The sequence below is a fragment of the Pelophylax lessonae genome (genome assembly GCF_965119305.1).
Source record: "Pelophylax lessonae genome assembly, chromosome: 1".
In the NCBI taxonomy this organism is placed as follows: domain Eukaryota; kingdom Metazoa; phylum Chordata; class Amphibia; order Anura; family Ranidae; genus Pelophylax; species Pelophylax lessonae.
Window position 1 is genome coordinate 252297663 of NC_138768.1, and position 25724 is coordinate 252323386.

The 25724-nt window shown below is 42.9% G+C and overlaps 1 protein-coding gene across 1 annotated transcript in view; it reads left to right on the forward strand.

Annotated features, from left to right (window-relative positions):
- SFSWAP (splicing factor SWAP) overlaps window positions 1-25724 on the forward strand; it is a 255941-nt gene that overhangs the window by 148284 nt on the left and 81933 nt on the right. Inside the window, exon 13 of the mRNA XM_082267458.1 lies at window positions 11233-11420. Coding sequence (XP_082123584.1) covers window positions 11233-11420 — 188 coding nt within the window. The remainder of the gene's footprint in view (window positions 1-11232; window positions 11421-25724) is intronic.

Sequence of the window (25724 nt, forward strand, 5' to 3'; positions counted from 1 at the left end):
CATGTCGGGACTTGTCCAAAATGTTTGAGAAAGTTGATTTGTATGCAAATTTCATGATTCTCTCAAATACACAGCCAAGGTTAGTTTTGTTAAATGTATACAAAGCCGCTAAAATGAAAATTGTTTTTACCAGACTAAATTTTAGTCGGCTGAATGGCCAAATTGATGTGGTTTGCTCACCTGTTTTACCTTTGTTCTATCGAATAATGCCTCCTGTCGAAAAATGCATCCAAGGAACTGCACATGTGCAGTACGTAATGTCACTCCAGCTGCTATCCAGATCAGCAGTTTCTCTGAGGCATTATCCATGGAGAGAACGGAGGGTGTAGAATCTAAATGTAAGATTCTGCCTCGCTCTCTGCAGATGCGACAGAAAACTATTCATATTGGGCAGATTATTCTTTGATATTCTTATTGGGCGGATCATTCTTTTTGGGAATTTGCTGAAATATTGCCGTGAATACAGTACATGTACACACAGCTCTGAGGGGGACAAATAGCATATCTGGACACTGATGTAAAGAGGCACTCTGATGGGGACACTGGATGTAAAGGAGCACTCTGATGGGGACACTGGATGTAAAGGAGCACTCTGATGGGAACACTGGATGTAAAGGTAGACACTGATGTAAAGGAGCACTCTAATGGGACAACTGATGTAAACACACCCCCCCCCCCCCCAGTTATACTACTTACCTAGGTGATTGCAGTATCGGTCCGATGCTGCATCTGTCCCCCGGCGCCTCTGCACCGAGAACCGAGCAATTGAACACTGCCGCCGATCACTCGGTTCTGACAGCTCCCTGAGTAGAGAGCTGCTGGCTATCAGCAGCTCTCCACTCTGCCCTCTTTTCGCTCATTGTAGCACTGGGCTGTGGAGAGGCAGGGAACGGCCGGCTCAGGCTCTCAGCGGCTTGCTGTGAGGCTGAGCTGGATGTCGGTCCAGGCACCTGGCGTATGCCGACTTCCGTTGTCCTGATGACGCAGTGCCTGGACTGACTTCTGTGACTCCAGCAGAGAGCTGACTTCAGTCTGCTCTCTGTTGAAACCGGCTCACAGGAGTGCAAAACAAATTGCACTCCTGTTATCCATAGGAGAAATACAGTCACGCAAGCCACACTGTGCTGTATACAATGTGATGTATGTGTTCTTTTAAGGCTTAGTGTGTTATATTCAGCACAATGTTATATGTAGCACAGTGTGTTATACATTGTACCATACATAATACAGTACACATTAAGGTCTGTATAACACACTGTGCATTTGCGGTTACCGCAACTGGACATAGTGAGGGGTTGGTGGAATGTCCAACTGATGTCACTGCGGCGGCGTGCCGGCTGGCTCCAATTATTTATGTAATTATAAAAGTAAAAAGGTGACCGTCAGAAATGTACATTCTGTTAAATAAAAAAATCTAATTTTTGCGATCTAGACCATGAATCTGCACCAGCGGACTGACATTTATTTGAAGGAAATGTAATTATTTTTCCTTTATGTCTACATGGATGATGGGGATTGGAGCTGGGGGCTCAGGCAGCTGTACATCTTGTCAGGAACCGGCTGAGAGTTGTAGTCCAGGTAAATATGGAGATGCCTCAGAGAAACTGCTCATGCGCAGTGTCATCGTGATATCAGCTGGAGTGACGTTACGTACTACGCATGCGCAGTTCATCGGATGCATTTTTCGACGGGAGGCATTATTCGACAGGACACCCTTATCAATCAATGGAGGCTAATTTAATTCAAATATTTCTGTTTGTTAGAGGTCTACGCTTCTATAAATATCATTTGAAGTAGTGCAACCAAAAAGATAAATGTGTTTTATTGGGATTTTATGTGATAGACCATTACAAAGTGGCACATAATTGTGAAGTGGAAGGAAAAAATATTTTTCTAAATGTTTTTACTAATATCTGAGAAGTGTTGCATGCATTTGTAGTCAGCCCCCTTTACTCTGCTACCCCTAACTAAAATCTAGTGGAACCAATTGCCTTCATAAGTCACCTAATTAGTAAATAGTCCACCTGTGTGTAATTTATTCTCAGTATAAATACCTCTGTTCTGTGAAGCCCTCAGAGGTTTGTTAGAGAACTGTAGTAAACAAACCGCATCATGAAGGCCAGGGCTGCTGTTAGGAATGATGGGGCCCCGTACAGCCTACCTGATGGGGCCCCCTTCAACCCCATCCCTGGCCCCGCCTCAAAACAAAATGCAGGTTTGTCACCGTTTACGTATATATGTGCGGGACCAACATGCATGTTTGCAATTACTCATGAACAAGGGGGAATGGGGGCTTTAAAAAGGTTTTACATTTTATTTTAATTATGTTACTTTGTGCAAAGTTGCTGGGGCTATTATGATGCAGGGATGACCAAGATATCACCCTTCCAATCCAAGGACGTGCCAGTGTTCTGTCAGAATAGCGCTACCTATCAGATTCTGCTACCGGAAGTAATATACAGACTAGAACAACTTACTGCGCATGCGTCATGCATTCCAACATGGCCGCTATGCATACCAATAGCTTTCTTAATGACACGAAGCAGCGGTGGACATCTTCTTACACCCACGCAAGTCTTCAATTTTACATTTATTTTATCAGTAAACTGACCTTATAGAATAAATCACAGTATTACATTTGTATTATTATTGTATTCTAGTAAATATAGCGAGAAACCTGCGGCCAATGTGGTGACGGCCACCTTGGTACACCCCGCACTGCTCAGCGACAAACTGATTATATAGTGAAATAGACTGTTCCACTCGGCTGCGGTGAAATAGTCTATTTCAGTATATAAGGTGAGTTTACTGCTAAAATAAATGTAAAACTCCAGACTTTCGTGGGTGTAAGAAGATGTCCGCTGCTGCTTGGTGTTCTGTCACATTAGGAAACCTATTGGAACGCATAGTCGCCATGTTGGAACACATGGTGCATGCGCAGTAAGTTGTTCTTTCCGAATGCCACTTCTGCTAGCAGAATCTGATAGGTAGCGCTATTCTGACAGAACACTGATACATCAATGGGCGGGAAGAGGTTAAAGGGGAGTGGTTTGACTGCACATGTTTACTGTCCCCCAAACACAAGTTTAAAGTAGCATCTCACTGTGTCCTATGATCACCAGCATGAAAATCACACAGGCTACAGGTGCCCTGTCACAGTGTCATATGGATGCTGGGGATGCTGACTTTGTTATGCAGTAACACTCACTACAGTCATAGCTTAAAGTCAGCATCCCCAGCATTCATGTGACACTGTGACAGGGCACCTGTAGCCTGTGTGATTTTTATGCTGAGATCATAGGACACAGTGAGGACTCTATCCTCTGTTCTTCACTCACTGTGTCCAATCCAGCCACGCTGTCCTCCTGCTGTTCCCTGTCAGCTGCTGAGCAATCTGCCTCCGTACATGATCACACTCTGCACTTGAGTAAGGGGAGGCGGGGCTGAGCAGAGAATTATTGTATCCCTCCGCCAGGCAAAGCAGTGGACAGCAGCAGCCAGGACTATATTGCAGCAAATCACCATGGAACTAAATCCTATGTATACATGCGACCCGAAAATGGAAAAAAAGTCCCGCCACTGCACTCACTTCCTGGGCCCTTCTGCTGTCATTATAGGGCCCAGGAAAATGTAATTACACCCCCAAGAAATTACAAATTAGGAAAAGGTTTAGAAAAAACGATTTTTTTTGAACATGCAGAAATTTACTGTGATGCTGCCCGGGCCCCTTGTAGAGCTGATGGAGCCCGGGCCCGGTACAACAGGGCTGGTTGTACTGCCCTATCAGCGGCCCTGATGAAGGCTAAGGAACACACCAGACAGGTCAGGGATAAAGTTGTGGAGAAGTTTAAAGCAGGCTTAGGTTATATAAAAGTATCCCAAGCTTTGAACATCTCACAGATCACTGTTCAATCCATCATCCGAAAAATGGAAAGAGTATGGCACAATTGCAAACCTACCAAGACATGGCCGTCCACCTAAACAAACAGGCTGGGCAAGGAGATCATTAATCAGAGAAGCAGCCAAGAGGCCCATGGTAACTCTGGAGGAGCTGCAGAGATCCACAGCTCAGGTTAGAGAATCTATCCACAGGACAACTATTAGTCGTGCACTCCACAAATCTGGCCTTTATGGAAGAGTGGCAAGAAGAAAGCCATAAGAAGTCCTGTTTGCACTTTGGGACACAGCAAACATGTGGAAGAAGGTACTCTGGTCATATGAGAACAAAATTGAACTTTTTGGCCTAAAAGCAAAACGATGTGTTGCTGAAAACACTAACACTGCACATCACCCTGAACACACCACCCTCACTGTGAAGAATGGTGGTGGCAGCATCAAGTTGTGGGGATGCTTTTCTTCCGCATGGACAGGGAAGCTGGTCAAAGTTGATGGGAAGATGAATGGAACCAAATACAGGGCAATCTTGGAAGAAAACCTGTTAGTTTGCTATAGACTTGAGACTGGGGCAGAGGTTCACCTTTTAGCAGGACAACAACCTTAAAATACAGCCGGAGCTACAATGGAATGGTTTAGATCAGTGTTTCTCAACTCCGGCCCTCAGGGCACACTAACAGGCCAGGTTTGCAAGAAAACTTAAATACATCACAGGTGATATCATTTGCTTCTCAGTGATTGCAGTATTCTAGTCTGCATCTCATCACGGTAACACTTAAAATCTGGCCTGTTAGTGTGCCCTGAGGACTGGAGTTGAGAAACACTGGTTTAGATCAAAGCTTATTCATGTGTTTGGCCCAGTCAAAGTCCAGACCTAAATCCAATTGAGAATCTGTGGCAAGACTTAAAAATAGCTGTTCAACGCGCTCCTTCCAATCTGACAGAGCTTGAGCTATTTTGCAAATAAGAATGGGCAAAAATGTCACTCTAGATGTGCAAAGCTGGTAGAGACATACCCAAAACAACTTGCAGCTGTAATTGCAGTGAAAGGTGGTTCTACAAAGTATTGACTGGGGGAAGGGGATGCTGAATACAAAAGCACGCAACACTTTTCAGATACCGTATATACTCGAGTATAAGCCGAGTTTTTCAGCACATTTTTTTGTGCTGAAAACGTCCCCCTCAGCTTATACTCGAGTCAAGGAAAAAATGTCCTCTCAGACGGGTTTAAGGTTTAAAAATGGCGCCGCCCGTCGCATACATGTTACCGCGCACGCGCCGCCGCCGCTCGTGTAATTTCGGCTATTGCCGGCGCCGCTCGGGAGAGGCCGGGAATAGCCGAAAGTATACGAGCGGCGGCGGCGCGTGCGCAATGACGTGTCAGCGCCGGGCGGCGCCATTTTTAAAATGAAGGCGCCTCTGGAACAGGTAAGTGAAACAGCTTCACTACCTGCCATGGGCTGCGGGCACACTACAAGGGATGCAGTGCTGCGGGCATGGTCCACATGTACCATGCCCACAGCACTGCATCTCCTGTAGTATGCCCACAACCCCGGATCCTCTAGTACCATGCCAGTACCCTGCAATCTCCTGCACCATGCCAGTACCCTGCAATCTCCTGCACCATGCCAGTACATGCATTCTCCTGCACCATGCCAGTACCCTGCAATCTCCTGCACCATGCCAGTACCCTGCATTCTCCTGTACCATGCCAGTACCCTGCATTCTCCTGCACCATGCCAGTACCCTGCATTCTCCTGCACCATGCCAGTACCCTGCATTCTCCTGCACCATGCCAGTACCCTGCATTCTCCTGCACCATGCCAGTACCCTGCATTCTCCTGCACCATGCCAGTCACCCTGCATTCTCCTGCACCATGCCCGCCGCCCTGCATTCTCACCCTAGGCTTATACTCGAGTCAATGATTTTTCCCATCTTTTTGTGGTAAAAGTAGGGGTCTCGGCTTATACTCGGGTCGGCTTATACTCGAGTACCGTATTTTCACGACTATAAGGCGCACCGGATTATAAGGCGCAGTATCAGTGAATGGTAAATTTTCAAAATATTTTCATATATAAGGCGCACCGGATTATAAGGCGCACTTTTTTTTTTTGGAACGTTGATCCGCGGTTTACTGGCAGGTGCTCATCGCGAACCCTCGGATGACAGTTCTGGCGGATACTTTATGCCAGGCATCCACTATCCACTGGCACACAGTGGCATTACTGGCCCGGCGTTGCCTCCCAGTCTTCGTGAAGGAGTGCTCTCCTTCCATCATCCAGTTTTCCCACGTGATTCGCAGTTTCGCCTTGAAGGAACGATTGACACTTATGTCCAGTGGTTGCACCCCTTTGGTCAAACCATCCAGTTAACGGTAAATTTTCAAACTATTTTCATATATAAGGCGCACCGGATTATAAGGCGCACTGCCAGTTTTTGATCAAATTTTAGGATTTTCAGTGTGCCTTATAGTCCGAAAAATACGGTATATACGGTATGTATTTGTAAAACATTTTGAAAATCATTTATCATTTTCCTTCCACTTCACAATTATATGGCACTTTGTGTTGATCTATCTCTCACACAAAATCACAATAAAATACATTTACGTTTTTGGTTGTAACATGACAAAATGTGGAAAACTTCAAGGGGAATGAATACTTTTTCAAGGCCCTGTAAATAAAATAGCACAATTTTAGGTGTTGCAGTCATGTAAATAATAATAGATAAAAATTCAGCGCAACTGTATAAAATAATATAATAGAAAGCTGCTATGCACTAAAGGATCAATAAACCAAAAGTCCCAATAACAAATATATAACAAAAAGTGCAGCGCTATCAAATATGGATTATGAAGAAGATATCGAGGAGAGCAGTCCACAGGTGAAAATTATGGTGAAGCATGCACAAGATATAAACATTCAGTGCTCTTCAATGTGCTGGTAATCCTCCACCCAGTCTCATTAGCCTCTCACCTCACACTTAGCCCCTGTGTCACCAGACGGGCTAGTAAGACAAACTTTCTCCAAGGATATCACCAATATAGATCAAATCAGTATTCCTCTTCATCAGAAGATAAGGCTCACAGGTAACAGATCACAGGTCCATAAAGCGGGTCACAGGTCCATAGGAAAACAAAGGTCCGGACATAGTGCATTACCGCAATAAATTACTTTATTGAACATAGCATAAAATCATAAAAATTACCTTGTAAAGCACTATACAAGTGCATGTGATGAGCAGATTGTATTACACACAGCGGTCTCGACCGCAATGGATGGCGGGTGACGTCACCGGCCCCTCCCCCTTCGCACGCGTTACGTCCCACTGCACGGGACTTCCTCAGCTATATTATATATATTATATATTATATTTATTGCGGTAATGCACTATGTCCGGACCTTTGTTTTCCTATGGACCTGTGACCCGCTTTATGGACCTGTGATCTGTTACCTGTGAGCCTTATCTTCTGATGAAGAGGAATACTGATTTGATCTATATTGGTGATATCCTTGGAGAAAGTTTGTCTTACTAGCCCGTCTGGTGACACAGGGGCTAAGTGTGAGGTGAGAGGCTAATGAGACTGGGTGGAGGATTACCAGCACATTGAAGAGCACTGAATGTTTATATCTTGTGCATGCTTCACCATAATTTTCACCTGTGGACTGCTCTCCTCGATATCTTCTTCATAATCCATATTTGATAGCGCTGCACTTTTTGTTATATAGTTGCAGTCATGTAGACTGCAATTTTACAACTGCAATTGACAACTACCAAAACTATATTTTCTTTGCAGATCTTTTTTCATCTTTATCCATGGTGCTAATGTAGTAAGATAATGTGGTCTAAATCAAATATTTACAGTGCCTTGCGAAAGTATTCGGCCCCCTTGAACTTTGCGACCTTTTGCCACATTTCAGGCTTCAAACATAAAGATATAAAACTGTCATTTTTTGTGAAGAATCAACAAGTGGGACGCAATCATGAAGTGGAACGAAATTTATTGGATATTTCAAACTTTTTTTTTTGTGAAGAATCAACAAGTGGGATGCAATCATGAAGTGGAACGAAATTTATTGGATATTTCAAACTTTTTTAACAAATAAAAAACTGAAAAAATTGGGCGTGCAAAATTTTTCAGCCCCCTTAAGTTAATACTTTGTAGCGCCACCTTTTGCTGCGATTACAGCTGTAAGTCGCTTGGGGTATGTATCTATGAGTTTTGTACATCGAGAGACTGAAATTTTTGCCCATTCCTCCTTGCAAAACAGCTCGAGCTCAGTGAGGTTGGATGGAGAGCTTTTGTGAACAGCAGTTTTCAGTTCTTTCCACAGTTTCTCGATTGGATTCAGGTCTGGACTTTGACTTGGCCATTCTAACACCTGGATATGTTAATTTGTGAACCATTCCATTATAGATTTTGCTTTATGTTTTGGATCTTTGTTTTGTTGTAAGACAAATCTCGGTCCCAGTCTCATTTCTTTTGCAGACTCCATCAGGTTTTCTTCCAGAATGGTCCTGTATTTGGCTCCATCCATCTTCCCATCAATTTTAACCATCTTCCCTGTCCCTGCTGAAGAAAAGCAGGCCCAACCCATGGTTCTGCCACCACCATGTTTGACAGTGGGGATGGTGTGTTCAGGGTGATGAACTGTGTTGCTTTTACGCCAAACATAACGTTTTGCATTGCTGCCAAAAAGTTTTTGATTTTAGTTTCATCTGACCAGAGCACCTTCTTCCACATGTTTGGTGTGTCTCCCAGGTGGCTTGTGGCAAACTTTAAACTACACTTTTATGGATATCTTTAAGAAATGGCTTTCTTCTTGCCACTCTTCCATAAAGGCCAGATCTGAGCAGTATACAACTGATTGTTGTCCTATGGACAGAGTCTCCCACCTCAGCTGTAGATCTCTGCAGTTCATCCAGAGTGATCATGGGCCTCTTGGCTGCATCTCTGATCAGTCTTCTCCTTCTATGAGCTGAAAGTTTAGAGGGACGGCCAGGTCTTCGTAGATTTGCAGTGGTCTGATACTCCCATTTCAATATTATCGCTTGCACAGTGCTCCTTGGGATGTTTAAAGCTTGGGAAATCTTTTTGTATCCAAATCCGGCTTTAAACTTCTCCACAACAGTATCTTGGACCTGCCTGGTGTGTTCCTTGTTCTTCATGATGCTCTCTGCGCTTTAAACGGACCTCTGAGTCACAGTGCAGGTGCATTTATACGGAGACTTACACACAGGTGGATTCTGTTTATCATCATTAGTCATTTAGGTCAACATTGGATCATTCAGAAATCCTCACTGAACTTCTGGAGAGAGTTTGCTGCACTGAAAGTAAATGGGCTGAATAATTTTGCACGCCCAATTTTTCCGTTTTTTATTTAACAAAGTTTGAAATATCCAAAAAATTTCGTTCCACTTCATGATTGTGTCCCACTTGTTGATTCTTCACAAAAAATTACAGTTTTATATCTTTGTTTGAAGCCTGAAATGTGGCAAAAGGTCGCAAAGTTCAAGGGCGCAGAATACTTTCGCATGCCACTATAGATGATAGGTCCTGTCCTATATGACAGCAAAGCCTCAACACCATCAAAACCATTATAAAAACATCTTTGCCTCATGTTTTCTAGATAGATTTTTTATTTATTTATTTATTTATTTGGAACCTGTGGAAGTTTCACCTAAGAAATTTGTGGATCATGTTCAACATGCTAATAAAAGTTTGCAGAAAGAGATCATTAGTGAAATACAGAACATTCCTGTTCTTGATTGCTTATGTGCTCCCTCACCGCTCTGATCCCCTGTGGACTTTCATGGAAAGGCAAATGCTAAATGCGTGGTATCCGACACATATCATTAATTATGTACATGTTGCAGGACTGTCTCATTAAAGGAATGTTACCCCATCTTTTCATATTCCAGATATGTTTCTGCTGTACTATGTACTTGAATGAAAAAGTATCCTGTCCTCTTTGTATCACTTCATTTGTGTGAAATAATGTGTTTCTACCAGTCTCTCTGCTTCCTATTAAAAGCTTACCACAGTAGGCATGAGAGCACAACGTGGTCAGTTTTCTAGCTGTGCTGAGGTCTCGGCCTGCTCTCCTCTAATGATCATACTTGTGCTAAAACGCTTCCCTTCCCTCAACCCCCTTGTGAACCTGTAAGCTGCGCTAAAAAAATGTTTGCCACATTGTAGCTCAGCTGGGTGCCCTTGAGAAGAGAATAGGAAACATTTAGGCTACGTTCACATCTTGGCGTTGCTATTACAGGCGTTTTTATGGGCATTTTTGCAGGCGTTTTTAGATTGACTAGAGACCAATGGAAAACGCCTGTAATCTGCCCAAAAAGAAGCTCATGTACTTTTTTGAGTTTGGGCTTTTGCTCACAGCGTCAAAACGCTCAGATGTGAACAGGGGCCATTGAAATGAATAGGATTTGTCTTCTTGGGCGTTTTTGAGAGCTGATCCTAGAGCAGAAAAATGCCCCCAAAATGCCTACATGTGAACGGAGTCTTAGAGACTCTGGTTTAAAAAAAAAAAAAAATCTGGTATGTATTCTTAACTAAAAATAGTCTTAGCCGGTTCACACTGGGGCGACTTGGTCGCCTGACAAGTCGCCGTGGGTCGCCTGCCATAGATTAGCACAGGACCCGTTCTAATAGAAGCGAAATAAGTCGCTCCGACTTAGAAAAAGGGTCCTGTACTACTTTGGGGCGACCTGCATTGACTTCAATGATATGAAGTCCGTGCATGTCGCTCCGAGGTCGCGGTGCGCGCTGTGCACCGCGACTTCACAGGTCGCCCCGACAAGTCGGATTGCCTCAGTGTGAACCGGCTCTTATTGCTCTCAGCCTCCTCCAAATCTCCAAAATATTATTTGTATTTGTTTTGCTCCTGTGATCCCACTTCCTGTTTGAGGAGGGGCTACATTTGTTTCGGGAAAAAAAAAAAAAAACAGTGAGAAAACATTGCCTGAAACAGACTACAGGACCATTAGGTAGTTGATGTGTATGGATTATTTTTGGAGAATAAGCTTATTGTCTTGTGTCACCTATGAATGCCCCTGCAGTGGTGTTGAGGATGCTCTTTTGGGTCAAATACATTATACTAGATCAGTGTATACAACATTTACAAATGTATATACGGTATGTTGTGCTTGGGTGAATGTGATTGCAAAGTGGACTTCATAAAGGAACATAGATCAGTTGTTTTTCTGTTTTCTACAAATCAGTACTTTGCGGTTTTACATTTAAAGCTGGTTTTGCTACTGTGGCTATACTCTGGACTCAGTTTATCAAGTATTGTAAATTAAAATGCATATACCTATACTTTCAGCGAAGCAGAAGCTGGAGGACAGACTGGCAGCAGCAGCCAGAGAGAAATTGGCACAAGCAGCCAAGGAATCTAAAGAAAAACAGCTACAGGCTGAACGCAAAAGAAAGGCAGCGCTTTTCCTGCAAACACTAAAGAATCCATTAGAGATGGAATCGGGAAGGACAGAGGAGAGCAATTACAGCCAAGAGGTCAGTTTATTCTTTTGTTTAGAATACGTTACTATTAATAATTCTGTAAGCTTTTGCACATTTTGTACAATTTGTCTGTTCAGTGGCTAATGCAGCTCTGGTACTTATTTAAACCAACCTTGGTTCAAAAAAAAACAAAAAAAAAAACCTAGTTCCAAGGTTTGAAATTCACCAAAGTTCCCAATGTGTTGTGGTGGTGGATGGGATAAAATAGCAACATAAAGTCTTTATAGCATTTACTTTTAGCATGTGTGCCACAGTTCTTGCCACTATTGAAATTGTCAGTTTCTCTTACAGTCATTGTCAGACACCGCTCTTCTAGCCTGGCCATTTTTTTTTATTTTTTTATATAGCGCCACCTAAAAGAGTAGGACTCTAGGCAAAAATAGGAACACCGCCTATGGAATGTCTTAGCTGGTTTAAACCTTTTCTCTGCTGTATTCAAGTCAGTTGTTTTTACCTTGTGTTTCAGGAGTGATGACCTGGCTCCCTGCAGAGACCTGTGTTGCATAACTTTTTTTTTTTATTTTCCTGTGGAGATCCTCAATCAACAGCCAGACTGGGTGAAAGGCTAGAAAATCTAGATCTCGGCCAGTGCGTGCACACATATCTAAAGATAAACGCTGGTGAGCGCCACAGCCCCATCCTGGCCTGAGGCCGACGCTTTAAACATTTTGAGGCGACACATATGACTGGGCACCTGAAGTCCATGTCAGTGTTTCCCTGACCCACAGGACCCCCCTCTGTGAGAGGCAAAACTGTCTCTGGAGTGTTACTCACTACCTTCACTGAACTGGTAAGTAGATCCCCCCCCCCTTACCTTGGATGCAGCGGCGGGCTATGGGTACTCTTTGAGGCTCACTTGAGACTTATCTCCCAACCTTCCCATGCATTTGTGGTTGGCTGGGCAGATGGCCCCCTTGGTTTCAGCTGGTTGGGGTCCATTAATTTTTTTTTTTTGCATTTTGCGGCTTGCTGGTTTGGTTGGGTGGCCTCTTCCTTGGGTTGGTTGGGTCCATTGGCATTAGGGTTGTGGTGTTGGTTTGTGCACTTCCCTGTTTGATGTGTGCCCAGTGTCTGCTCAGAGTGTACAATGTGGTTTTCTGACATACTCCTTGGAGATTGCCTGTGTCTCTTTGGTGACAGCAGGGTATCTCCTGGCTGCCTGCTAAGGCTGGTTTTATTCACTGAAAGGGGCCTTCCCAATGGTGTGCACACCACAGTCAAACCAGCCATGGCCTGAGGCCTACTGGAGTGGGCTTTGCTGCCCAACATTTTGTTTGAGGACATTGCCTCGTATTTGTGCGCCCACCATCTTGCCGGGTGGCATTGCCCTTGTATGGCGATTTCTGCCAAGCAGCCTAGCATCCCATCTCAGGGCAGGGCTATGGTGGTCAGGTACCGAAGTGGACAGTGACCCCGCCATTTTTGTCTTGGGCATTGCCCTGCTGTATCTCATCAGCTTCTGGCTAGTCTTTCTGCCGTGCTCCATTGGAGCTGGGGGGCAGAAATGCTCTGCCTATGCTTTTTTTTCACACGGAGGTGTGTGAAGACTATTTTGGGACATCCCATCCAGTGGTTTTGGCTGTTCCTTTGCTTGCCAGTCTTTTCTCTAGGGGTTAGGAGGTTGACCAGCTGTTGTGTGCACCAGCCACTGTTTTGGTCCTTGGTGCAGTGAGATGCCGCAGTCTGCCCTTTATTGGTGGAATCCTGCCACTGTTGCTGTGTAGATGGATGCTGGTGATCACACTCATCCCCTCTGTGACAAAGTGTATACACTTCAAAATGTGTCCCTGTCCGTTCAGTGCTCAGAAGTGACTTCCAGTGGCTTCCTGTTACCGGGCTTCAGAGGGTGCTCCATCAGAGGTGAACAGTGTTTCATCTGCAGCAGGCTCACTCCCTCCTTCCCTTGCTTGTCGCCAAGGCAGGGATATTGGATTTCAGCCTGTTCTCCGGGTCCTGTGATCCGGCTGATCTTTCTGCTAAAGCTCTAGCTTTTATTGTGAGCATATATTTTACTTTTTACAATAAACTCTTAAACTACATCCTACACTATGAAGTGTGTACTCTCTCCCCCTCCCCCCTTCTCTCTCTCTCTCCCCTTTGCCCACAGCTATGCAGCGCCAACCCACGCAAAGCAGCACCTCAAAAGCTTTCATCTACATCTTTGTTTTAACTATTTCTGGACTATTTTTACCTTGTTGTTTCATCAATTTTTTTCAGTACTGAATATTTTAATACTGATCGTTTACACTGATTCCAAGTGCATGATCCAATTGACTGTTTTCCACTCCTGTGACTGTACAGTACTCCCTTGGGCCAACTTGGATGTTTGCTGTGGCGGCCCAGGAGTTTATTGGGGAGCAGTGGCACATTCTTCTGGGGGTGAGTGCAATGTTCTGACAGGTCCACTTTTCAATATTCCTTTCTGGTGTTTTTTCCCCTTTTGGGTACACATTAGCTAGCGCATTTTGATAGGGATTTTTCCTTATCCCGCTTATTTTGCGGACCTCATTTTGAGTAGGCCCTCTATCCTCCCGTAGTGGGCCCTCCTTTCTGTAGGTGAATGGAGTGACTGTGATACCAGTAGAGGAGTCTTCTTCCTCAAGAGCCCGATTTTGGATTCAGTCGCCCACTCTGGGTTTATTGTCGCTCCCTTGCCCTTGTGTCTCCGGTTAACATGGAACTTGTGGACCATTGGTTCAGAACCTCTGATTTGTCTGTAATGCGTTTTTGGATGCTGCCTTTTGGCTTGTAGGCTCAGAACTAGACTACAGAGCAATGGAAGAAGGGGGCCTGGTCTGATGAATCACATTTTCTTTTACATCATGTGGATGGCCAGGTGCGTGTGCGTCACTTACCTGGCGAAGAGATGGCACCAGGATGCGGTATAAGAAGGCAAGTCGGCAGAGGCCGTGTGATGCTTTGGGCAATGTTCTGCTGGTAAACTTTGGTTTTTGCCATTCATGTGGATGTTACTTTGGTGTCAATGCCTCAATGGGTCATGGCTGTTTTAGCAAAAGAGGGCCATAATCCGTATTAGGTAGTAGTTCATAATGTTATGGCTGATCAGTGTATGCACACACAAACCTCTATTTAGCACATGCTTTTTTCTAGTTTAGTTTCACTTTAAGAACGCAGTAGACAAGAGTTTTTAATCACTCTTCAAGGCCACTTTTGTGTTTGGCCCTGACCTGCAGCCTGTGATTACTTCCATGGAAATTTATGGGACCCTCGCAGTCCAGGCAAGATAAACATCCCAGGACCCTGGTTCTATTTTTACAGATCCTTCTATTAGGTGTCTGGACCTTGCTTGCTTGTTACTAAACCAGGCCAGCTGGGATTGAGCTGGGTTATATAGGGGATGTGTCTGTAGGTTTATTTTTTTTGTTGCCAATTTCAAATCACCTGAAGGTGGCTGCAATATAACCCATGTTTTAATGACTAATCACCCTGAGTCCTGTACTGTAGGCCAAAGGGAAGGGCTACAAATTGGTAATGCTGGCTGCCCACTACAAAATGCACATAGCGTTGATGAGAAGGAAACCTGGGAATGTGCAAGGAGGGAGGCAATAACTGACCGAGCCATATTTCACGTGGAACTCTTGAACCACGTCTTAAAGATGTGGAGCCCCCTTCCAGAGTTCGTTTTATCAGTGGAGACTGTGGATAACTTAAAAATAAACTATTGGATGTGTTTCTCCGTGAACGCCATATACAAGGATATGGGGAATTGTAGTGACATTCAATCCTGCTAACAATTTAATGCACAAAAATTAGTTCAGTCTTCAGATCCAGATAGTCAGATTGTTTGAAGTTCTCCAATTGTTTTGGGAACAGTGAACAGGAGTAGAAACCTTAAAATCATTTCTCGTGTGGGACTGTAGAAGGGCACCAAGAGACGAGCTGCTAAATACCATCAAGAAGATCCATCAAGTATAGCACCCTGCTATGCTATGTAGCAAGATGACAGCCCATAGAGAAGTCAGTGCCCAACATAACATAGGTCATCAGCCACACAACCTTATCCCAGTGCGATTCAAAGAATTCCAAGTAGCAAGGCTCAGTGGAAGAGTCAACCAATCCAGAAGATGCAGATGGAGTCGCAGTGGCTATGGTGCAGCCTTGTGAAGAGATTGGAGTAAACCTATTTGCTTGGGAGTGAGCATGCACGAGTGACCCCATATCAGGGGAAAGCCCAGAGCACCAGCGGGGGATCCTGGAAGAGAAGTATCTGGACTGCTCTGTGCAAAAACTCTTGCATCGAGCAGGTAAGTATAACAAGTTTGTTGTTAAAAAGAAAAAAAAAATCATTTAGTATCACTGAGTAAAAAGCCTTTGTAAAATGTTAACATTCTAAACTTCTCCATTTTCTGACAAGAACCTGTTTGAGGGCCCAATTGTTTTACTTTGAATGCTCTAGGAGAAATTTCCCTAGTAATAGAACATGACTGGCACCGTACATTCAGTGTTTTATTTAGCAGTTAGGCTGTCAGGCATGTCTTATTGCTTCTCATAGTGCCAAATGTTTGTTGAACCAATCTGTATATTTAGTGTTGTTTCCAGAGCAATTGTGAGGAATGTAGATTATTAAATGGACACTGTTACAAATCACATACTAATTTGTCTACCATGATTGCAAGGGAATTGGAGTTTGTCATACAAAAGAAGCAAAATTTAACCTTTCATTGTGTTGAAGGTTACATGCTGAAGAAGATAAGCAGAAGCCTTTATGTCTGTGTTAGGAGACTCGCATGTTACTGCTGTGATCATTTTTACATTTAAGATACCACCTAGATTTTTCATAGGCTTAGTTAAATCTATTTGTAAAAAAATTTTTTAATTCTGGTTAAAATAACTAGATGTAACCTGTACACACTTTACCTGTTTTTCTTGACATGCAGGATCAGCTATAATAGGTAGTACAGCAATAGACAGTACTAAAGGTGTTGATCTGGTCAGAAGTTCTGCGTGGTCCTGTGTTCACCTCCTATTAACTCAAACAGCCCTCCTAGTACCTATTGTGGACTAAAGCCGGCCATACGTGGATCGAAATTCGGTCCGTTAGGCAGGAACTTGCTGAATTTTGATCCGTATATGGGCACCCTGATTGTACAGAAGTCGACCTATCGGTCAACTTCTGTACATGCACCCTGTCTGTTCTTTTCCCCAAACAATCAGTGGTAGCTGACTATAGCTGTGTGGTGTTGGCCCACAACAGGAAATAGGAGTGCATTTCTTGCAGCATCCTCAGGCATTTTGTCTCAGCCATATCTTAGCAGCAAGGCAGAATGGGATGATGCAATCTCTGGAAGTTTTTCAGTCAGACTTCATGAGGGACGCAAATGGCCAACACCATCTTTGGTCAAAGCTAAGCAGTTTTTTTTTTATATACAAACACCGCTTATCTACATAGGCAGTTATTTTGGTAAATGTGAGCTTTTTCCTCATCAGCTAGTCATGTGTCAAGAAAAAAAAAAAAAAATGTTTTAGGGTCCATTCACACTATTGGCATTTCAGATGTGACTTGCGTTGCACAGAATTGCACAGATGTTGTTTTCAATGGTGCCAATTTACATCAATGCAACTTAGCACAGCTCGATTTTTGAAAAGGTTCCTGCCTGTACAACTTTGTTGCGATTCCACCACAATTTTTGCCCCATAGAAAATACAAACCACATCTAAGTTGAACTACATAAATGCACTGAAAACTGGATCAGAGCATTGTGAACCTAGCCTAAAGTGACCCAAAGAACTTAAACTTGAAATGGCACATTAACAGGTAAAATGGCCCAACTACTCCCCTTTTTCTTTCACACCCAAAGACCTCTTCAATTATGAGGAATTATCCCCTGAAGAGCCTTCTGTTACACTTTCAAAAGTGTGGATCTCCTGTGACCCATTAAGTGCTCAGTGGTTCCTCTCACCTCTACATCACTAGTTATGTAAAGGTTGTGGGGGGGGGGGGGGGGAACCACTGAGTGCAGTGGGAGATAGAGGAGATCACTCCCAAGAAGAAAAGAAAGAAAATTCAGCAGATTTCTTTTCATCCAGGTGATGTTGGGCATAGCAAGATAGTTTGGGAATAAATTATATGTACATCTGTTATTTTAAATTTATTCTTTGTGATAGGGTCACTGTAAGCACAATCATTTTTTTTTCACGGTTTAAAAAAAAAAAAAGTAATTTTTTGCCCCTCCTCCTTACCTGATTATTTGCTTTAGTGCACATCAGCTTTTTTTAAATGTTTTAAGAGTACTCACACTTTCTACATTTCTCTTTTTTTTTTCTGTGTACACGTCAATACTGAATTGCAACCATCAAAACAAAGAATGAGTTTTAGTGAACACTAAAGTTTTGCACTAACATTCTTAAATATTCAAGCAATAATAACTTTTTTCTGACATGACTGATTTCCTATACACACTGAACAATCACTTTTGCTGTGTCAGAAATGCTTTCTCCTTGAGTTTATTGTGCATCACATCAGTTTAATAAGGATTAGCTTGGATATACCCAGTGTGTGAGGTTTGTGTATAATTTGTGTCCTCACCTGGCTCATCAGAATCATTGATACTCAAAGCAATTAGGAACAACCGCGACAACCCTCTAAAACTTATTCTGCCTTCTATTGATTTTGTGTGTGCACTTGAAAAGAACTGATGGATGAGGCAAAAAGAAAGCCAGTTCTATCGGGAAAATGAACTCAAAACTCAATTTGAACAATTTTTCTGACATTAAAGTGGTGTCTTTAAAGTAGTTAAATACACTGCTACCTCAATATAATCTTTTTACCACATTGTCAGTTAAACTACTTTTATTTTTTTCCTTAGCGAAATTATTTTATGGCCCAAGTTTTATTGTGTCCAAGTTAAGGAACCAACATAATATAGGAGTAGTGCGTCTCGGTGTGCCTCAGTGCATTCATGTTGCGTTTTTGTTTTTGTTGTTATAACAGGTAAAGTTTTTTTAAACTTTTTAGAATTATGAAATACAAGTTTGGCACTTGCAGTATACAGGCAATGTATAGGAGTATCATATATGAAACAATACAGATGTATACATGAGAAAGTATTTAATCTATTGAGGTCTGTTTTATTACACACAATATGCGAACCTAACTGCTATATAGTCTATTAGGCATTACATAAGTGATGGTGAGCAGGTTATATTGCTCTAGGGACTGCAGTGTTAAACATCTATTCTCAGGGAGAATTCGAGAGAAGAGGTAGGAAGGAAAGGAGTAAACGAAGGCTGGGATAAAGAGGAGTAGAGAAGTGGGGAAAGGAGGAGGAAAGAAAGCGTCAAAATATTCATAAGTTCCTGTATTCTATATGTAAGACCATAGAAGTTTGAACCACAGTTCATGGACCTGTCTTATATATAGAATATTTTGGGATGTGCCACTGTAGTACTGTTAGGGTAGGCGGGTGTCCATTGTGCCTCCCAGTGGTCTCTCACCTGTTTTGTTTGTGTTTCTAAATGTAATTTACCATAATAAAATTTGTCCCCACCATAAGACGATGGTTGTCTCACTCACCATGTTGGTATAAGTTGTTGAGTGTTTGATGCTAAACCTCATGCTTCAGTCCATTCTGACCAAATTCAATCCAATTTTTTTGGGGCATTTCCATCCCATTCGTGTGAGTTTGTAGAGTGGTAGCTAAGTTGAGGGAGCCGGGATCAGGTAGTTTTCATCGAAGGAGTATTGGTCCTTTAGCATAAAAGGCAGCGCAGAAACCACTGCTGTAATGAGTTTTATTAACATGATCAACATGATCACATATTCCCAAGAGCAAAATTAGAGGGCCCACTCCTGATGGCAGCTCTCCCAATGTAATGATATCCATCGCCACATCTTGGCAAGAGGTCTGTATATAGGGACAGGTCCAAACCACATGTATAAATGTACCGATCTCAGAGCAACACTTGTAGAACTTCCTAGCAACATTGTGGTATATAGTAGAAAGCCTCTGTGGGGTATATTACACCCAATGCAGAACTTTAAACTGGATGAATCTATCCCTGGCTGATATCGGGAGAAGATATTGTTGTATCCCCTCATCTCAGTCAGCATCTGTTAAAGTATATATAAACCTTCAGTTTGTAAAACAACCCATTCAGTTTAAAAAAAAAAAATGAAAGCCAAAACTTTTGTGTATACATATGAAAAACAAAACAATATAAATACCCCCCCCCCACCCCATCTTTTTTTTCATAAGCGATCACATACCCTCTGTTCTCAGCTGTATAAGGAGCTCAGGGAGAAGAAACAGCAGCCCACCAGTCTTCCCAGTGAATTGCTTTGCAAGGGGAGGGGGGCCGTGTCAGGACAAGTCTTATCATTGCAGGAGAGCAAGGAGAACTGGATACTTTTTTATTCAAGTACATGATACGGCAGGCACCTATCGGGAATATGAAATGTTGGGTTTACATCTCCTTCAAGTCTGGTCTATACTGCTGCCAGCTTCCAAAAACAAGAAAGAGAAGAAGACTTAAAACTTATCAGTACTGGATAATCTGAGGGAGAAAAAAGGATCCTATCTACCTTTTTCTGAAAAGAAATAAATCTCAATAGTGTGTGAAGTTAGGTAGATGTCAGAAACTGTCTGGATTGTATGTCTAAGCTGAAAAATTTAAAGAACATCCAGTTAGGGAGGAGGAACAATTTTTTAAAATCAAGCAAATGTCCCTCTGGCATAATGTGTTGCAGTGTTTTCATATCAAATCTGGCTCGTAGAATTGAGGCGGTTAGGGAATGAAAGTTGGGAAGAGAAGGGAGTAAATGTGACCCTAACCTGCTTGCTTGTGGGAGAGGCATATACAAGTTGTATCCAAGAGGTGAATTTTTAAACCACCAAATTTGTTTAGTACTGCCCACAGAATGCCTTTAGCATCAAGGGAGGCCACCACTCCTGGGAATTCATCCCGAATGGCCCTTCTATAATTGTGAACATTTGAAGCTAGACTGGTCACCATGAATCAGCATGAGAGCAACCTTGTTTTAGCCCATGGCCAATATTTTAGAAAGGATCTTGGCATCCATGTGTAAAAGTGAGATTGGCCTGTAGGAGGAACATAGATCTAGATCCTTTTAGGTTTAGGAACTACTGTTAGAATTGCCTCTGACATATAGACAGGGAGGCAACATTTTTGTAATGTATTTTTCAACATAGTTTGAATTTGAAATGCAAAAATATTCAGTTTGCAAAAAAGTGACTGCCTATAGTACCTCCTTCAAAGTTATTGGGCTTCTAATTGTTTGCGTTGTTGGGTAGCCAAAGTAGGAAAACTTAGAAATTCAGATAGACATGTAATGTAATTTATGTTGCCTGTAGTAAGTTCTCAAGGTGTATAACATCTCATAAATTGGACATTGAGGTTAATAGGTTACCCTCTTGGTCCATTATGCTTCCTACATTAACAGTGGAGAATTGCTTTTTAGATAGCCAAAGCTAATGGGCAACTCATTTTTATTTCATGCTCATGGGTACATTGGTTTTGGTATAATTGTTTATTCCTAGATGCTGATGTGCGGAGAAGCAGTACATTCCCTGTATGCATTTCGCATGTTCCTATGCACTGCCTGGTCTTGTGTGCGGCTGTATTGGGTTTCTTATGCTTGGGCTCTGGATTCAGCCCTAGCCAGGGTACATTTCAAATCCATTTGATCTATGCCAATAACAGAGTGCTATTGTCCTCCGACATATGCTTCAGATGCATCCCATGCAACTTCAGATGAGTCATGCTTTAGGGCCCAGTATTTTTGTAAGGGCTGAACATATAAGAGGTTCAACTCTGTCTTCTGAAATTCAGTACCGTCTTCACAGCATGTTTGAGAGTTCCTGCCTTGCGGTTATTTGGAGTATTGGTGTGTTTAGATATCCAGGGGGAGGGGGAAAACGAGACGTCCTGTACTTTGGATAAATCTGAATTCCTAACATAGATGAGGTCAGTTTTTTCCCCCCACTGGAGCAAATTGAATCATGCTATATTGGATTTCTTGCCGCCGTTTGGATCAACTGTAGGTATAGGATTATCTATATGGAGGTTTTTCTATTTGTGTTTTTTTTTTTTTTTTTTTTTTCTTTTCTTTTGGTTGAACTAGATGGACGTGTCTCTTTTCAGCCAGACTAACTAATACAAGAAATAGTTGCATGTGTAAATGAACAACAGCTGAACTCTTTTGTATATGGAATTTTCCTTCTCCAGGCATTTTAGTAACTGAGCAACATTTAGACAAACTGGATTCTGTAGTATTGTCTAGAATAAATGTATCCTTTTGAGGGCAAGGGGTCGTATTAAAATCAACAATAGGATATGTAGCAACCCATGGACAGTTTATTTATACAAGTAGGAAATGTTGGTAGGTGGGACTATTCATACTGTATAGGCCTGCTAATACCATGTCAGGGTTATCTAGTAAAGCATGTAATATAACTTATTTCCTTGAGGTCCAAAAGCTTAAAGGGGACAGTTTTGTGATTTAGGATGCTGATCTCCTTTGTATTAGCTAAAAATGTTGCATTGTAGTAAGCCCACCAATTTTTTTTTATTTTTTTTTAGACTTAGGATTTTGATTCCTATAAGATGTGTTTCCTGCAGTATGCAAATATGGGGTTTATCAAGAATTGAAACTCTAATTACCTTTTAACTTTATGGCCTGTTGACACAAGCTCACAGACAAACCGCATCAGTCCCTTCCTGTTCCAACATGACTGTGCCAGTGCACAAAGCAAGGTCCATAAAGACATGGATGAGCGAGTTTGGGGTGGAGAAACTTGACTGGCCTGCGCAGAGTCCTGACTTCAATCCGATAGAACACCTTTGGGATGAAATAGAGCACAGACTGTGAGCCAGGCCTTCTCTCCAGCATTAATGTCTGATCTCACAACTGCGCTTCTGGAAGGATGGTCAAACATTCTCATAGACTCAGTCCTAAACCTTGTGGACAGCCTTCCCAGAAGAGTTGCAGCTGTTATAGCTGCAAAGGGTGAGTCAACTCAATATTGAACCCTACACACTGGGATGCCATGAAAGTTCAAGTGCGTGTAAAAGCAGGCGTCACAAAACTTTTGGTAATATAGTGCATCTTGTAGAGATAATTAAAAAGGCAGATATCCTCAACAAAGGAGAGCAGTAGGCAAGTAAATAGTAAAACAGGGTGTTTATCCAGCTGTGCAGATGAACTGAGGATAGGGAGGGTCCTTAAGTATAATTTAATGTTTTAAAGCAGTGTGAAATCATAGAGATATGAAAGAGAGAGTGTTCAAATAAGTTGGGCAACATTTTCAGTTGGCATGTGTGATTCCATTAGAAGTAGCTAAATTTTAGATTTTCCATTAACTCTTCTTTACCCCCTTTAACATATGTCAAAAGAGGAAGACCATATAAATAATAGAAAACGTTAAGTGTAATGTTCTGGATACCATGTCCAACCATTCAGAGGCCTCTTTGGTTGTGCTGCAAACTGCATACTATACCTCATGCCCTTAATGGGTAGCTTAAATAGGAACTTTAAGGGAAAAAAAAGTTGGAACAGGCAGGATCTTTCAGCAACACCGAGATGATTGAACTCCCGCGCATGCACGAGAGTGGTGTCACCTTGGACTGGCCATTTAAAATGGCCGGTGATCAGTACTTAGAAGCCACCCAGCTGAAGATGACAGGGGCCAACAGGGCTTCATGACATCTGTGTTTGAGTGAAGGTAAGTCTAGTTTAGCTTTAAGCTTTATCTGATAAAAGGATCTTCAGAGCCTCTGGGCATCCACAGAATAATCAGGAAAGTTCAGGAGCTTAGCATTGTCAAAGCAGAGAGTCTCCTCTTTCTTTCCTGGCCTCTCTGAGAACTAGATCGATTTTCTGGCATCTTGTAAGATCCTGAAAGTGGATCCTGATCCTCTACCCCCTCAGGTAGGCTCAGAAAATGGAGATTGTTCTGCGGATTTTAACATCTTTGACTTTTGATTCTAGACATTTCACTTTGGTTTGAAGGGAGCGTATGGTACTCTGTAGTTCGCCGTGTTCCAGTAGCCGATCTATCCCTGCCCATTGGCAGTCAGGGAGTTGTATAAGGGTTCAGATTCAATAGTTGCAGCTCTATTGGGAAAGAGAGACTACAGGCAGCACAGCTCTGCTCCCACATCTCTACTCACCATTGTCCTCTTGGACACTCCCCATGTATGTTCTTTCTTAGGGATCTGATTTTTGTGAATGCCCATACAATGTTCTCTTATGACAGCATTGCTGTGTACCCCAGAGTACAGCCACTCCCACCGTTTCATGTCTGTGGGAGACTGTACGCAGCACCTGGGCAGCCTGGGGGAAATGGGAGAAATACTGACATATACATTGAACCAGCTGAAGCTTGCATGTCCAAAATACCTTAAATCAAGGCAGTACCACATATTTATGTTTTAAACGGGCTACACACAATAAAGATTAGAACATATAATCCAGCCGTCACTAAATGGCGGCCCGCGGTCCATTGGCGGCCCGCACGATGCTTTCACCCGGACCGCGAGGCCGCCTCCTGTATTGATTCAATGGTTTGCTGGGACTGCGGGTGTCCCAGCAACCACTGACGTACTGTGTGTGCGCTGCGGCTCCCGGTGTCCTGTCGGGCCGCGAGTAGGGGCGTGACGTCACACGCGCGCCCCGCTCCTGACTGCGGCTCCCATTCAGCCAGGCAGCGAGTTGGGGCGTGACATTATGTGCGCGCCCCGCCCCCCTGCTCGCGGCTTCTGGCTCGGCTCCTGGCTCCAGGTATGTGGAGCACAAGGGGAGAATGTAATGTGGTCATAGCTGCACTTAAAGCAGATGGGAGGTTTTAAAAGTCTGCAGATTGATGGGCATATTTTGTAGTGCTCATTAGAGTGCCCCATAAAAAAAAATGTGCCCATCAGAGTGCCGTCCCTAAACATAAAATGTGCCCATCAGCATACCCCTTATTTTATGTTAAGGGGCACTCTAATGGGCATATTTAATGTTAAGGGGCACTCTAATGGGCATATTTTATGTTAAGGGGCACTCTAATGGGCATATTTAATGTTAAGGGGCACTCTAATGGGCATATTTAATGTTAAGGAGCACTCTAATGGGCATATTTTATGTTAAGCGCAACGCTGATTTACACGTATTGTTTTGCCCTTCAGAGTGCCCCCTAACATAAAAAGTGCCCTTCAGAGTGCCCCCTAACATAAAATGTGCCCTTCAGAGTGCCCCCTAACATAAAATGTGCCCATCAGAGTGCCCCCTAACATAAAATATGCCCATCAGCGTGCCCCTTATTTTATGTTAAGGGTCACGCTGATGGGCCTATTTTATGTTAGGGGGCACGCTGATGGGCACATTTTATGTTAGGGGACACGCTGATGGGCACATTTTATGTTAGGGGGCACTCTGATGGGCATATTTTATGCTAAGAGGCACTCTGATGGACACATTTTATGCTAAGGGGCACTCTGATGGGCATATTTAATGCTAAGGGGCACGCTGAGGAGCATATTTTATGTTAAGGGGCACTCTAATGGCCATATTTTATGTTAAGAGCAACGCTGATTTACACGTTTTGTTTTGCCCATCAGAGTGCAACCTAACATAAAATGTGCCCATCAGAGTGCCCCCTAACATAAAATGTGCCCATCAGAGTGCCTCTTAGCATAAAATATGCCCATCAGAGTGCCCCCTAACATAAAATGTGTCCATCTGAGTGCCCCCTAACATAAAATATGCCCATCAGAGTGCCCCCTAACATAAAATGTGTCCATCTGAGTGCCCCCTAACATAAAATATGCCCATCAGCGTGTCCCTAATTTTATGTTAAGGGTCACGCTGATGAGCAAATTTTATGCTAAGGGCATATTTTATGTTAGGGGGCACTCTGATGGGCACATTTTATGTTAGGGGGCACTCTGATGGGCATATTTTATGTTAAGAGCAACGCTGATGGACACGTTTTGTTTTGCCAATCTTTCTGAGTCATAGCAAAGACTTCAGATTCGGACCTCAGCCCAAAGAAAATTTTAGCAACCGGACCTCCTTGAATTTTAATTCATTACCCCTGATATAATCCATGAGAGGCCAGTGTTTGAGCAGTGGTCCACATTTGTTTATGTTCCAGAAAAGATTTGTATATTCACTTTGAATCCATCCTTGTGGGCTTGTGTTGTGAGTCTAAGGACCCACTTGTCTGTTTTTAGCAGATACATGTGTTTTTGCCATTGAATTAAAAAAAAAAAAAGTGTTTTGTTGTGCCATTAATACTTGCCTGTGCATGTTATAGCCTGCCTATGCATTTCAAC